The sequence below is a fragment of the Oryx dammah genome, unplaced genomic scaffold, assembly GCF_014754425.2.
Source record: "Oryx dammah isolate SB20612 unplaced genomic scaffold, SCBI_Odam_1.1 HiC_scaffold_2, whole genome shotgun sequence".
Classification (NCBI taxonomy): domain Eukaryota; kingdom Metazoa; phylum Chordata; class Mammalia; order Artiodactyla; family Bovidae; genus Oryx; species Oryx dammah.
Window position 1 is genome coordinate 104,035,544 of NW_024070186.1, and position 16,151 is coordinate 104,051,694.

The window sequence follows — 16,151 nt, forward strand, 5'->3', positions numbered from 1 at the left end:
TAAAAAAGGAAAAAAAAAAACCCACAAAAAAACTGAGACCCAGAAATTAACTCAGATATGGTTACAAAGCTTTTTAGCTTTAGAACTAGATCAAGACTGTCATCTTCACCATGGGCATTCTCTGACAGCAGAAGCTGGGTTCCTAGAAAAACTAAAAACAAAAATCATTCATAATAAATAAATCACCATTCATAAAAATCCATCCCTCATGTCCATCAGTGCAATACATACAAAGAGAAAACACTTCTTGGCCACAGGTTTCTTTTGGCACCTCACCAGTATTTGCAAGGTGGACTTGGAACTCAGGCATAGGAACAAAGCCTGTAGGTCTTCATTTAACACTTGATTCGGGATTCCCCTTCGTGCTGCTGCTAGACCTTTAGCGTGGACTCTACTAACTGGGGGATGCAGGATTGGTTGTTCACAGTTACCACAAAGCCTCCTCACTGTAACCCACCTCCTTGGCCATGTCTGTGTATTTCTGCTTTTCCTTTGGATCGAGAACAGCCCACCAATCAGCTAGTATCTTGGTAGCACCTCGGTTATCAAGCCTGGGGTGTTCCTGACGTACAAGAGAGCGATGACGTTTGCAAAATAAGAGAAATGCATTCATTGGTCTCCGGGCTCGCTGTTCTGGTGATTCATCATCTTCAGTTTCACCAGCATCTTGCTCTAGGCCATCGGCCCCAAGAAGTTGAACCTATTAGCAACAAAACAAAAGCCAAAATGTTTAACACATCCTGGATAACTCTCTTTTTAACAATTAGTGTCGGTTTTTAAATTGTATTTTTCCTTAGCTCTATTTAAACAATTTACAGATTGGGGGAGGAAGGGTTTTTAAAAATTATCAACCACTATTTGTGGCTGGTAACCAACTTAAAATGTTTTCTTTTGCTGAGTTTCCATAGCAACCTGTGCACGTTTCTATTACAGCATATATTACATTGTTGTTATAATTGCTTGCATTTTTTCCTCTCACTAACAGTGAGCACAAAACCTCTCTTATTTCCCTCATACACAGTGCCTAGTTTACTGTCTTGTACAATATTAGTACCTAACTAACTGCTGGATAAATGATTAAACCCATATAAAGGATTAAACCCATTCTACAGTATATGGGTCTCAAAGTTAACAATATCCTCATAAAGATACATGAATATTGGTTCTGTCTTCTTCCTTTTTGGAAAGGGCTTTTGTACAACTAATAATGTGAAAATGAATAAAAATCTAATACATCAAAAAGTACATCAAAGTGAAGCCTCCTACCATAAAAATCAAAACAGACATTTGACATTATTTGAAGGAAGAACTACAAAAGTAAACTTTCAAGTCTATAGATAATTACACATTCTCATCTACTGAAATTCTATGGTGATAGGGCTTAAACTTTCAAAACTGCTTTTGAATCCTCCGTTTTCCTGAGCATCTCACTCAAGAGCTTCAAGGACCTCTGCAAAGCTCTGATCCTGTCCATCTGTGTAATCCTCACTGCCGCTGTCCTAGTAGCACTTTGACCTATGGCTTCACCTTCCTGCTTTTAATCCTTTATGATAATACTTCCTACGCATGGCTGCAGGTTTAATTTCTTAAAGCACATCTCTGACCACACAATCTTAGAATATAAATAGCACTGTTAAGTATCTTCTGAGGCTAAAATATGATTCCACGGTACTTCTTGGAAACACTGCAACCAAGAACAGAAGTCCAGAATGCTTACTAAAAACCATTCCTTCAATGCTCTTTCATAGCTAAAATCAAGAAGGATCAAAGACGCTGTTAGACTGCATTATACATACAAGAGGGCTGCTGCTGCTGCTGCTAAGTCACTTCAGTTTTGTCCGACTCTGTGCGACCCCACAGACGGCAGCCCACCGGGCTCCCCTGTCCCTGGGATTCTCCAGGCAAGAACACTGAGGTGCTTTGCCATCTCCTTCTCCAATGCATGAAAGTGAAAAGTGAAAGTGAAGTCGCTCAGTCGTGTCCGACTCTTAGCGACCCCATGGACTGCAGCCCATCAGGTTCCTCCGTCCATGGGATTTTCCAGGCAAGGGTACTAGAGTGGGGTGCCATTGCCATCTCCGATACAATAGGGCAGTAGTTCTCAAATGTAAGTGGGCATAGGAATCCCTGGAGGTCTTGTTAAAACACAGATTGTTACGTCCCATTGCCATAGTTTCGTATTCTGTATGTCTGGAGTAGGCTTTGAGGATTTGTATTTCTAACAAGTTGTGCAGTTATGCTGATGCTGCTGGTCTAAGGATCACATTTGGAGACCATTACTATAACAAGGCAATCAGCTTCTTTTATATCATGTTTATTGGGCAACTGTTACAGACACTCTAAGACGAATCACTAATTTAATCCAACTAAATGTTTTTTAAAACTCTTTTAAATTTAAATTAAGCATTGCATACCCATCAATTGTCTTCAGACACAAGTAGTACAGAACAATCTCAAAGTCAGAGCTATCTGATCTAGAAGTACATTAGGGATTATTACCAGGAGTGAAGGCTACAGATTTATCTTCCTTGTTATGGGTATAATCATTAACAATGACTTGCGTTTTCAAGGAATATTTATCTATCATTCTGAAACTGACTAAGAAGTTACAGAAAAATGAGGCGTAAAAATATGTATTATGTAGGTTGAGGAAGTAATTTTATTTTCCCTTCAGAAAAAATAACTTTGATCCAGTGACTAAATTATAGAACTCAAGACAAGAGTTGGAAAAAGAGATAAATAAGACAAGGTCCTGGCCCCAGGAGCTCACTGTTTGGGGAGAGGAGAAAGACATAAAAGCAAATAAATTAGAAAGCAGGATGATGACTGCAACAAGAAACCAGTGTGATAATGAAACACTAGTGGATTGGTAGAACAACAGAAAAGTCTCCCTAGAAAAGCTTCGTCTGGGCTAAATTTTGAAAGACAAATCAGAGTATATATAAGGTAGTCGATGGGAGGTTGTGGGGAACTAACAAAGATTAAGGCTCAGTGGTTTATTCAGACACTCATATGCAGTTCAATAGAACCAGTATATAAAAGATTAGAATGAAGAACTAGAGTTGTTGTAGAAGAAGGTATGGGGCATTTCATGAACAATGTGCTTTGTCATTTTTTTAAAAATGCAAAAGAAAAATAAGTGCATTTAATCCTGTAAATGAGTGGTTTCAGATTGTATGACTCAAAAAAAACCCCTTGAAGGGGACCAACACAGACTGGAACTTTTTGTTCTGTCAAGTATGAACACTAAAAACATTTTTTTTTTTTACTTCTAATATAATTATTTCATTAAATTAACTAACTGAAAAATAAGTAAACAAACAAGTGCATGGTATATAAATTAAACTGAAATGAAAAATTATCTGGACCTTTTTTTTCCTTTCACCAGAGGCCAAGTAACACTCTGCAACAAGCCAACACTAGCACCAGACCAGAATCTGCAATGGACAGCCATGAGTGGTTTTAGCAGGGGACACTGTCAGATCTGTATTTCAGGATAACTCCCGTCATTAGTGTAGAGCATGAATTACAGTAGCAAAACTAGCAGCAAACAAGACTAGAGGAATGAATTAAAAGTTTATGCCAGCAGTCCACACAAGAACCAGGACAGGGCTGAATCAAGGCAGTATTCATGAGAATGGAGAACTGGGAACAGAGACCACACTCACTAATGAGGAAGAAACAAGAGTGACTGGTGTCTTAACTGAATGTAAAGGTTGAAAAAGGAAGAATGTTTCCAACTTTGGCAGCCAGATTCCTTCATACACAACTGAGAACACTTTTTCTCAAATGAAGGGAAGTTATATCCAGTGGGGAGCAGAAAGATTAGTATTGGGTAGACAGAATGTGAGGAGGCTCTTGGCAGAGAAGGCTGAGTTGGGATAAGGAACTAAAGAAGTAAGACCAACAGTGTAGACTAAAAAGAGAAGAGGACTCATTGACTTTATTCTTTTACTAAATAACTGTTTACTGGGCACGTGGTACGGAGCAGCCACTGCTTCAGGTGATGCCGGCAGAGCAACCACACAGAATCCCCATCCTCATGAGGTTGAAAAGTAGCACAATCAACCTGTTACTCTGGAAGGATCTCTCTGGCTGCTTGAGAACAGACTGCAGAAGGGCAAGAGCAAGGGAGAGAGGGGCAGAATATAGTAATCTGCACCAGCGATGGTGGTAGCAGTGACACTGCTAAGAAGGGTCAACTCATGAATACCTTTCGAAAGTACAGCTGAAAACCTGCTGATGGACAGACCAGAGACTTGAGCAAAAGAAAACAAACAAGGTGTCAGGTATGACCAATCTGACAGCTGGAGTTGCCATTTACTGAGAAAGGAAAGAAAGATGCCCGGAGGATGGGGGTTTGGAGAAGAACAGAGAAAGCTTCATTTTGAACACATTCAATCTGAGATTCTAACTTGATATTTAAAGTGGATATGTCAAGTAAATAGTCAGAAATACAAGTCCAGAATTTAGGGGAAAGCTCCAGGATGGAGACAGAAATTAAGAGGCTCAGAGAACATCAATATTTGAGGGTAAAATAATGGATGGACAACAAACGGAAGAAACCAGAAAGGTAGAATTGGGAAGGTACGAACTGAAGTAACAGTGAGTGCTGTCGTGGACATAGGAAACAGCTTCAAGAACCAAGTCATCAATAGGTGCAAATGTGTGAGAAAGATCAATTTAGGCATGAGCATGAAAAGTGAAAGTGAAAGTGAAGTTGCTCAGTGGTGTCCGACTCTTTGTGACCCCGTGGACTGTAGCCCACCAGGCTCCTCCGTCCATGGGATTCTTCAGGCAAGAATACTGGAGTGGGTTGCCATTTCCTTCTCCAGGGGATCTTCCCAACCCAGGGATCGAACCCAGGTCTCCCACATTGCAGGCAGATGCTTTAACCTCTGAGCCACATGAGCATAAACTTGGCAATTTCCTCAAATAGGAAGAGTGACACCATTTCTCTGAAAAAGGAAAGGAAAAGATGGATAAGGACTGAGATAAGAGTAAGCTGAGTAGAGAAAGCTGAAGGAGTCATTTTTGGTGGCCTCTATTTTCTCTGTGAAAGAGAAGAAAAGTACAGCAGTGAGGAGACCATAAACAGTATCCAGAGAAGATGTCTGCACAACAGGAAAAATGTTTATAATTCCTGATAAACAGAGTGAAAAAGGGAGTTGACCCAAGTTTGACCCTAGGACAAAAGACTGAGTGGATATTGAAGAATTTTTATAATATTTGTAGTGACACAAAATATGTACTCATTTATTCTTCCATTGACCATGAAAGGTGAAAGTGAAGGTTGCTCAATCATGTCCAAATCTTTGCAACCCCATGGACTGTAGCCCACTAGGCTCCTCTGTCCATGGGGATTCTCCAGGCAAGAAAACTGGAGTAGGTTGCCATGCCCTCCCCCAGGGGATCTTCCCAACCCAGGGATCAAACCCAGGTCTCCTTCATGAAGGCAGATTCTTAACCATCTGAGCCACCAGGGAAGCCCATTGAGCTGTTCAAAATCAACTCTGCACCAGTCAGCATCCTGGGCTTTAAGGAAGGAGAAGATGACAGGAAGAGGAAGACCCCTGCTCTACCGAGGTTATACTCTAGTCTGGGAAAATAGACATAAACAAGTACACATAGCTAACAGAAAGAAGTTCAAGGGGACAAATTCCTCAGACGGGGAAGACTTGGGTGTGAGGGACATCTCTGGGGAGGTAAAAGCTGAGGAACAGTCATGCCAAGATCTGAAGGAATACGTGGCTTTCTAGTCACCTGCATCATTGTGTAACTTTCTAAGCAAGAGCTGGCTGCTCCAGTGCGAGATGAGAGGAGGGGGACTGGGAGGGGTGGCTGCACCCAGATGCTCTGAGGACCTCAAGGATGAGGGCCTGAACAGCTCTGAACCTGCCTGTAGTGGCACGGCTGGGCTGGGAAGGAGGAAAGAGAGGCCAGAGGAGCAACAGGTGGGTGCAAGGTGAACATATCAAATTTTATGAACTCACTTCATTTGACTATTGCCTGCAAATCACTAGCTAATTGAGAGAAATACTAATTAAGAAGGATCTGCTTCAGTCTAAATTATTTGGAAGTACAGATACTTTAAGAGTCATCAACATTTGGGATGAAACTGTAGATAAAGTAGTTAAATAGAATTCAAGTTATACAGGCTCCTAGAAACACATTCACTGTACCACACGTGTTCAGTGCAGTTCCTGAGTGAAAGTTCAAACTTAAAACTTCTACAATAAACGGAGAAATTACCTTATCAATATCCTCCTCTTCGTCTTCCTCTTCTTCCTCTTCTGAAAAGTCAAGGAGTTTCTTTGCTAGCAACGGATGCCACTGAAGACACTTGCGCTTTGGTCGTTTTCCAGTCCCTTCTCCTTCTGCTGAATGATCTTTATTTCTATTACTGCCTTTCATTACTGTGACCTGTGGTAGTGAAAAGAAAAAGAGAAAGAGATATCAAAGTAAATTTGATTAAAACTAGTTTATTTAGCTTCCTTAACTTTAACTGGATTATAGTTTTAATGATTAAAATATCTACCAGCTCAGGCATTTACTGGATTCAGTAAGAACTCTAAGTTAACATAATCAAACATTCATTTTAGCGGGCTAAATTGCTAATAAAACCTGTCTTTTCTGAAATCTTCTTCCTTCCACTTTATAATTTCAGAACTCAAAACCCAAATAGTGTTAAGATGATGATAAGTTATTGTCACCTGTTCATATTTACCCAGGATAGTGTTTCTCAGAGTCTTCCACTAGAGTAATGTGAAAGATGCTTCCCAGGAGAGCAGAGATCCTCCCAGATGTAGGTCTCTCTACATTCTCTGATAGCTCCTAGTTTTTCATTAATACTTTATATGAATTTCACATTCTATACTATGATAAATCTTAGAAGTATTAAGTAAAACGAATGCTTTGTAAGAATGAAATGTTTTAGATTCAAAATAAAACTATTTCATAAGATGACATCCATTTTTAAAAAACTAACTGCATGCAGCCTCCAAGGATCCCGTCCATACACAAAGGCACTCAGTGTGATGAGCACCCACCTGTGATACAAGGCACCAGTATCTGTGCATCTCCCTATTACATATGCACTGCAAATCTGCAATAAGTTTCACTCTCTAGACTTTTTTCCCCAATAGATGACTGTCTGAAATAACTATGAATCTGACAAAATCTTTCAGAAACCTAAATTCTAAAGTATTTTTCAATGACTTAAATTTTTTTTTTCCCTCAATGAAACAACTACATATATTGTAAAGGTGAAAATTGCAAAAAAAAAAAAAAAAAAGATGTACTTTGTCCATTATGCTCAGCCCAAAGTTAAACTACACACAACCAGTTTCTTACATGCTTTCCCATAATTATATAATATTTCTCATTCATTCATTTGAAGTAACATTGATAAATAAATTACTCTTTATACATACTCATGTGAAAATTCACATAATACAGTTAAATACCATCAGTTTAAATGGCTCATGCTGATGACTACAAACACAAATGCAGTTGCCAAAAATCACACAGTGGTGGCCTTCCTGGTCAGTTTAAATTTGCATTGATCCAAATGCTTGCAGAGTGTTATCAATAAACTTTTAATGCGAAGTTGCTAACATTAGGATCCATGAACATACAGTTTCAAGATTCATCTAGTTCTCAAGTCTTCAAAACAATACGATATAGGCAATTTTTTATCTTCCTTCCTTGTTTTTGGGTTTGAGGGTCACATTTAGGTCTTCACTTCAAAATCAAAAAATATTCACTAATGTTTCCTTCTAGAACTTAGAAGACTTCATTATTTTAAAAAATGTAAATAACTAATCAATCTGGAATTCATTCTGACAAGGGAATGAGGTGGGGATTGAGCTTATTTTTTTCTCCCCAAAATACCAAACCAACTATTTCAAACCATTTATTAAATCCTCCTGCTTTCCCCCAACCCATGTATATAAGTCCATTTCTGGACCATCTTCTGTTAATAATCTTCCCCTCTGTTTTCCCATCCTTTGACCAATTCTAATATCTTAATGGATAATATCATTCTGTACCTTCTCCTATATACAAATATATCAGTAAACACAGCCACTTAAAACGTCTAAGCTGAAAATTTCATGCTTTAAGTTAATCAGTTTGATCATCCTCATTTTTAATAACCATATATTTAAAAATAAGAATGTATTGAAATTTTCTCAATTATTTCATAATTGATAGGCATTAAGATTACTTATCAATAAAATCTTCATTTTAATAATTTTTTTATCTTCATTCTGATAAAATCTTATTTTTAAAAGCTGTGTCTAGTCAAAAAAAAAAATAATAAGCGGGAGGGTGAGGAGGGGAGAAGAATATGTTCCTGTGGTTTCCCTAGCAAGAAACTTCTGTTGAGCATCTGAAGCAATTACATGATTCCTGTGGCTGCCTCAAGAGTAGAAGTGATTGAGAACTCTAAATGGAATTAGTTATCTGGTATGTTTTTAATAAAGGAACAATAATTTCTTTGAATTGATAGACCAGTTAACAATTCCCAGTCTATCTACAAAAAAAAACTTGGCATAGGCAACCCGATTTCCAAAAATATCAACGCTGTATGGAAAGAAGAGGAAATAGTTATTTTTGTGGCTTACTAATCACTTCAGGATGAGATGCTTGAGTGGTAATTAAACCCATACTGGGTTTTAATACCCAATATTTTATGATATAACACATTTTTTAAATAAGTAAAAGAAATCAGCAGGAAATTTTAAGTCAGGCAAGCTGTTATCAACTGGAGAGGTCAAAGTGATTGCCAGTGCCTAGAGAAAAATATATCATTTAGATTCAATGATTTTGATTATGCTATTTAATTATGCATGAATGTGTTTTAGAGTATGTGCCTTTGTATATATTTATGTGTAATTTCAATTTCAAACAGAATACAAAATGTCAAGAATCAAATGAATGGATGGTATATGTGGCTTTGGGGTTCAAAACAACCACATTAACCTCCTTCTACCACACTGCTCCGCTTCTTTCCACAAAGCTGCCAGGCCACTATGACACTGTGTCTCCTCTCTGATACTCCCCAAATTAATCTCTCCACCCCCATGAAAACAACAGAAAGATCCTATATTGCTAATGATACCAATCACATTTTCTCCTGAATTACAATTATGTGGGTACATCCTACCTCCATCACTAAGCCTTCTCCTTGATGATCCAAGACTAGTTAACTTTATACACCCAGAAGCATCTGGCTTATCAGAACATCAAGATAGGTTAGTTGTGAGGGTTGCTGTAAGCAACCATATGAAACTCCATGCTAAATTATGGTGATAATTCACTATTTATACACTAGAATGGCTTCAAAATTAACACCTTCTCTTTCATTCCTGTGAATTCAGATATTCTTTCTTGAGTGACAAAAAGGAGGTCTGACAACTACATATAACAGTGAATGCAGGCCTAGGTGGCAATGTTCTGTTGGGAGAACCATTGACTACCTGGGCTGTGGGGGAAAAAAGAGAGACAACTAGCACAGAGTCTAGAACAAAACAGGAGGAAAACAAGTATTTTTAGCATGAATAAAATAAGCGAACTGAAGACAGAAAACTTGGGACAAAATAGTCAAGAAAAGTGTGTCTGATCTAATGACCATGAAATACCCCAACTATAAACTAGACACTTTAATAACTTATAGTTTTCTGATTACTTTTTAAATCACCATGGATCTATTTTCAAACTGTTGAAAGAAGGCAAGAGTCCATGGAGGGTAGGGGTGGGGGTGTTCCTGATTACCATTCAGAAGTAATGAGAAAGAGAAGAATGAAAGAAAAGGTGAAGAAAAACATCTAAGAAAAAATAAGGGCAAAGAAAGCATATAATTTTGAGATTTAAGTATATTACTTATTTCAACAGACAGGAGGAGGGAAAATTGTTACTTTTTGACAGTAACAGAGACCTACCTTTGTAACTATTTTGCCACTAAAAACCCCACACATTTTACAGTTTGGTTTCTTGTTCTGGTAAAAGAGCAAATTAAGCTAGCAATCTACAGGTAATGAATTAAGCAACTGGGGGACTTTGTTCAAAAGGGGTTCTTTTTCCTTTCTACATGGCAATTCTAGAATAACTGAAGTCAGGTTATTTTTACTATCAGTGGACTCTGTACTTGAAAGAATCAATATCATAAAATTAGGTTGCTGAGATCAAATGATGGAGGCTGAAGGTCCCTATCCAAATTACAGTTGGCTTTTGAACAACTCAGGTTTGAACTGTGAGCGTCCACTTATACATGAAACTTTTTCAGTAAAAACAGACTATATTACTACATGATCAATTGCTGGTTGAATCTACTGACCAGAGAGCCAAGGATACAGGTAGGTGACTGTATAGTTACATAACCCCAACATTCAAAAGTGGACTGTACTGAATGATATTTATTTATCTTATAAAAATACACCAACCCATGTGTACCCTTTTCTTTGCCAGGAAGAGTTGCCCTAGATACTAATAAGACTAAACCAAATGTAAATCAACTTGGTGATACATTAGGAAAAACTTCATTTAACTTTTTTCAAATGCAGCAAGCCCATTCATGAAGACCTTCACTGAGATCAAACTTCATGATAAATTTAAGGAAGAAATATCATAAAAGAAACAATACAGAGTGAATACCACATTTAACAAAAGAAAACCATGGACACTGACACCTAAAGGCCTCATTTAGAATCCTGCCTATACCACTAACTGCTCAGTGTAAAGCTGTTTATCTTGCTGGTCTCTCTTCACATTAAAACTATGTTAACAGCTCTACTGTGAGAACACTTTTCATGTAACACCCAGCACACAGCCTGGCACCAAGACAGTTCCCACTCCATGGTAGTAAACCGTCCTGACACCCACGGGCTTTTTAGAGGGAGTATGGGTTCAAGAGACAGCAAGGGCTCGCTTTAACGCAGCCTAAGATGCTGTTGGAGAGAGAACATAGAGGACTCCCATTCAACAGTGGTCCATGTTCTTTCATCTCCAGCCTCAGAAACTGAAAAAGAAAGATGCAAAGTTTCTGTTCTTTTGTATGAGTGATATACAGTCAGAAATGGACCCTTCGCACAGTCATAAATTCTGTAAGATCCTCTATTCTTTCTATCTTCTTGTCTCTCTACTTGGGCAATCAGTAAATTTTGGCTTTTAAAACACTGTGTAAATGTAACTGTGTCACAGGGGTATTTTAGAGTTTAAACTGTTTCCTGAATGTCCAATAAAACTCCATTCAAATCATATTACTGGAAATTCAGACCAAATGAGATAGGGGAAGGTGAGGGAGGCTATGAAATCTCATTGTTGGACAGCCACACATTCTATTCATAAGTAAACACTCTCCTGGGTCTACCTGAGACTGCAAAGCTTCAGAGCCATCTCAGGCCTACAGCAAAGAAAATCAGCCCCAAGAAATAGTGATAAAGCAGTAGCTCTAGAGCTTCCACATGAGTTAGGGAGACCTGCTTAAACAACTCTTGCGAGAGTGTTGCTGCTTTCAAAATGCTCCTTGCTGCCATTCTTTCAGGGATCCAGCTGAAACAGACACTGGCAGACACCCCAATCTGGAAGCCTTGCTCACTTCCTAAAATTCTTCCATTTTTTGACTTGTGCTTCTATCAAGGCCCAGGTCACATTCACTTCCCTTCTAAAGCTTTCTGTGAAAACCTTAAAGTCAAAATTCATTGCTCTTTGCTCCTGAGCTTTGATCATACTTGACCTTTTCGGTCCAGCACTTACCATGGTATTTCAGTTAGCTTTATCTATCTCCACCCTCTCCCCAGTCGGTTGTGAATTTCTAATGGGAAGGTGTCTTGGTTTCTTGCTTTTTTGTCCCTGGGCCTCAAACTGAGGCTGGTATATAGCAGTTTCTGAAAAGGGTATTTATGGCTTGTAATTTCCTCGCCTGACACTTAACCACATAAAACAATTTCCCAAAATGAAGTGTTCCTAAGGATAATTTTAAAAATAATACTAATATACAACTAATATTTATTAATACTATTTGCTTCATACTTGATATTCATTATCTCATTTAATCTTTGTAAGAACCGTTCAGGCAAGTCCTACGCACTATGCAACCCAGTTGAAGAAGCTGAGGGTTAAGCCATTTGTCTAGGGCCAAACAGTTGGCAGCAGAGGAGCTGGCCCGAGAACCAGGAAGCCTAACTCAAGAGCCCAAACACTTACCTAGGACAAAACTCCAACATAAAGCCTTCCATCTGTTGACTCACTGGGCATTTTCTACAGGACAAACAGCTTAGGAGCCATGGAACTACCTAAAGGGCACTCTGGGGGGTTGGAAGGTATATCCTTTCAAGGTTCAGAGCAGAAGAGCAAGCATACATCTCTGATAACTATAAGTGACAGTTACATTAGACTAACTTTAAAACTCTTTGAAGATTAAAGTTCTACAAGTGCTAATCATTATTTATTGTAATTCTAATGGCAATTCTAAACTGTAGACAGATTAAATGAAAACTAACTCATTCAATACGGTAATACTCTCATCGTAGAAGCAATTCAGTCACTCTATTCATGCAAAGAGTGTCTTTCAATGCACTCCTTATTGAAAAGCAGTAGCTCTTCAAGTTGAAACTTTAACTCTGTCAAGATGTTATCTACATGCTCTTCATGAATACTAATAAGACACCAACAATTCAAATAGTGGCTTAGCTACACTGGCAGTACTGGTCCCTGACCCCTCCCTTCATAAAGGAATCTGTGTCCTAAGATCTTTAACACTTACACTTCATGACATTTAGCCTTAGGAGGGCTTAACATGGTTCTCAAAATGCATGCTGCTCTAGGCTACAGATAGAGACAACAGCTACCCTGAAAGAGATAAGGCACCAAAAGAAGTGGCTGAGGGAGAAAAGCGATTTGCACAGAGAATTCAGTAACAGGCTTGAACGTGTTCCCCATCACACTGCCCTCCTTGCCAAAGCCCAACTCTCTGCTTTCCTGTAATTTTAGGGTGGCATTTACATTCTTCACCATAAAATCCCAAATTCCTAGTCTTCAACAGGTCTAGCGTAACATATTTGCCCCTTTTAGTTTCTAAATGAACATGGGTGTTTTGTTTTTTTTTTAATCCATTTATTACATGGTCAGGGCATAATTATCACCCTGACAAGAATCTGATGTACAAAACAAAGCCAATGGGAGCCTCTTCCTCATTTATTCTCCACACAGCTAAACATATATTTATTGATCACATGCTGAGCTATGCACTGTGGCAGTTAGGTGCCCAGCCTTACCTCTCATCTCATCACCATCTCTGCTGCCTCCGTTCTGCTGGCAGGCAGGTGTCGTCCTGTCTCCCACACCTGCCCTGTGCTTCCTCAGCTCTCCCAGGCCTTCACACTGTACCCCCCACACCCACTCTCACTTCCTATGCAAGTCCCTCTGAACTCTCATTTCTAAGGAGCTATTGTTACTTGCCCCAGCTCCTGTCTCTCTCCTTCCTGAGCACCATTTTTGACCACCCACATTTAATGTCTGTGCCATATTTTTTGAAACTTGACTGTACAACAACTACCATTTTCCCGTATAATACATGTATAATGACGCCATATGAATTCCTCCCAGAGACCCGGGAGGGTAAAGAACATGCCAGATGCCTTTTTTCAGGATCTGTCAGAGCAAATGTCCCTGTGCTAGACAGGGAGTACCTGAGGAAGTGAACACAGAAACAACAGCTTTCTGCGTTCACATTATGCTTTTCCTTTGCTTTGTTTTGCTAGGAGGCAGAAGAGACAGAAGGCTTGAAAGGAAAGCACGCAGAGAAGGAAAACTAAGAACCCAGAGGGTCGCTCAGGAGGAGTGGGAAGAGAGAAGAGGAACGGAAAACTTGACAAGGAGAAGTCACTTCCAAACAGCTGTTGGTACTAGACTAGAGACATTGTTTCGTAGCTTTATTCCATTCTCTGGTCAAAGACTGTCACTATGCTCTCAAAACAGAATATCATAGTACCTTCCCCTCACTAGCACTCTTTTCCTTTCATACCTGGTCTGCTAATTAACCTCAATTCTGAACTCATCCAATGATTTTTCTTTCCCAGTCTATCCCCAGGTTGCTGGCTATTCCCAGTGTCTGACACTACTACAAAAAATTTCCAGTTTCAGGTTGATCCTCAGTGCTCATTCATAATCTTTACTTGTCTTAGTCTTATCCAATCCCACGGTGCCCTTATATTAATAAATTACTGGTTCCTTCTCAAACTTCACTGATAATGAGGAGAATAATAATAGTTATATTTATATATATATATTATGCATAGAACACTTACATATATATAAAATGCTAATATATATATATATATATATATATATTGCTTCGTATGTGCCAGAACATCATGTGAAATGCTAGGGTGGATGAACCACAAGTTGGAATCAAGATTGCTGGGAGAAATATCAACAACCTCAGATACGCAGATGATACCACTCTAATGGCATAAAGTAAAGAGGAAATAAAGACCTTCTTGATAACACTGAAAGAAGAGAGTGGAAAAGCTGGCTTAAAACTCAACCTTCAGAAACTAAGATCATGGCATCCAGTCCCACCACTTTATAAGAAATAGAAGGGGAAAAAGTGGAAATAGTGACAGACTTTTATTTTTTGGGGCTCCAAAATAACTGTGGATGGTGACTACAGCCATGAAATTTAAAGATGCCTGCTCCTTGGAAGGAAAACTATGACAAACCTAGATAGTGTATTGAAAAGCAGAGATAGCACTTTGCTGAAAAAGGTCCACATAGTCAAAGCTACGGTTTCTCCAGTGGTCATGTATGCATGTGAGAGTTGGACCATAAAGAAAGCTGAGTGCCGAAGAATTGATGCTTTTGAACTACAGTGTTGGAGAAGACTCTTGAGAGTCCCTTGGACTGCAAGGAGATCTAACCAGTCAATCCTAAAGGAAATCAGTCCTGAATATTCATTGGAAGGACTGATGCTGAAGCCGAAACTACAATACTCTGGCTACCTGATGCGAAGAACTGACTCCTTAGAAAAGACCCTGATGTTGAAAAAGTTTGAAGGCAGGAGGAGAAGGGGACGACAGAGGATGAGATGGTTGGCTGGCATCACTGACTCGATAGACATGAGTTTGAGCAAGCTCTAGGAGTTAGTGATGGACAGGGAAGCCTGGCATGCTGCAGTCCATGGGGTTGCAAGGAGTTGGACATGACTGAGCGACTAAACAACTGCTAAACATTTTATATGAATTAATTTCTGTAACATTCCATACACCTCTTGGAGAAAGGAACTACAATGGTCACATTTTATATAGGGAGCGACTGGGAATGACAAAGCTTAAACAACATGTCCAAGGCCATTCTGCCAGCATGTGGCAGAGCCAGGATTCAAGCCTAGGGCTTCTGTCCTCAGAGCCCAAGCTTCTCCATATGGTCCTTCCCAGCAAAATCCTAGTCATTCTAAGAAATGCCTTTGCCTCCTGGTTAACAGGAAGATCTACATATGTGGACCCTCTCAAAGTTCCACCCTGCCTACCAATTTCAAAACTTCTTTTCTTCTACTTTTTCTCAAAGGCAGAATTTCAAGGCTGGCTCCTTCTCTCCCTCCCAGCCTGTGCTTCTCATCTTTCCTGCTCCCCTGGACCATTAGATGTTCAGTTTGATGAAGTACTGATGAATTCTCACCAGCTGCTCCCAGTAAAAACCTGCTCTTTTGGCCTGGACACAATTTCAATTCTAAAGCCCCCTCTGAATCCTCCTCCTTTAGCTAGTCCTCTATTTGGGTGCAAACTGCCCTCCAGCCAACAGGCCAGGAGACTGCCTAACCCCAAGCCACAGAACTAGCAGCCAAGAAGAACTGGCTTGCTTGGTACTAACGTTGTTCACAGGCTCCACCTTGCACTTCACTTACTGACTTGTTTCCTAATCTTCTCGGTTCTAAAATCCAGGATTAATTTCCTAGAAAGCACTCAAGGCTCATTCCAACCGTGCCACAGGCTCTGGCTTCCTTCTCCAACTCACTATGATTCACGCTTGCATCTTTAATTTCTAGACTCTCAGAGCAAACATATTGCCTCCACCATATCCATGAGGGACTTGCCAGAGCCCACATGGTACTCAGAAACTGGACATTCCTTCCCTTCACAGAAACATCTGGA

The 16,151-nt window shown here is 39.5% G+C and overlaps 1 protein-coding gene across 10 annotated transcripts in view; it reads right to left on the reverse strand.

Annotated features, from left to right (window-relative positions):
* The window catches only part of BBX (BBX high mobility group box domain containing), a 290,065-nt gene that overhangs the window by 86,842 nt on the left and 187,072 nt on the right, over nucleotides 1–16,151 (reverse strand). For all 10 annotated transcript variants that reach the window (XM_040225323.1, XM_040225313.1, XM_040225237.1 and 7 more), the window contains 2 exons: nucleotides 6,253–6,423; nucleotides 458–700 (listed from right to left, as the gene is read on the reverse strand). In XM_040225323.1, the coding sequence (XP_040081257.1) occupies nucleotides 458–700; nucleotides 6,253–6,414 (405 nt within the window). In that variant the 5' untranslated portion in view covers nucleotides 6,415–6,423. The remainder of the gene's footprint in view (nucleotides 1–457; nucleotides 701–6,252; nucleotides 6,424–16,151) is intronic.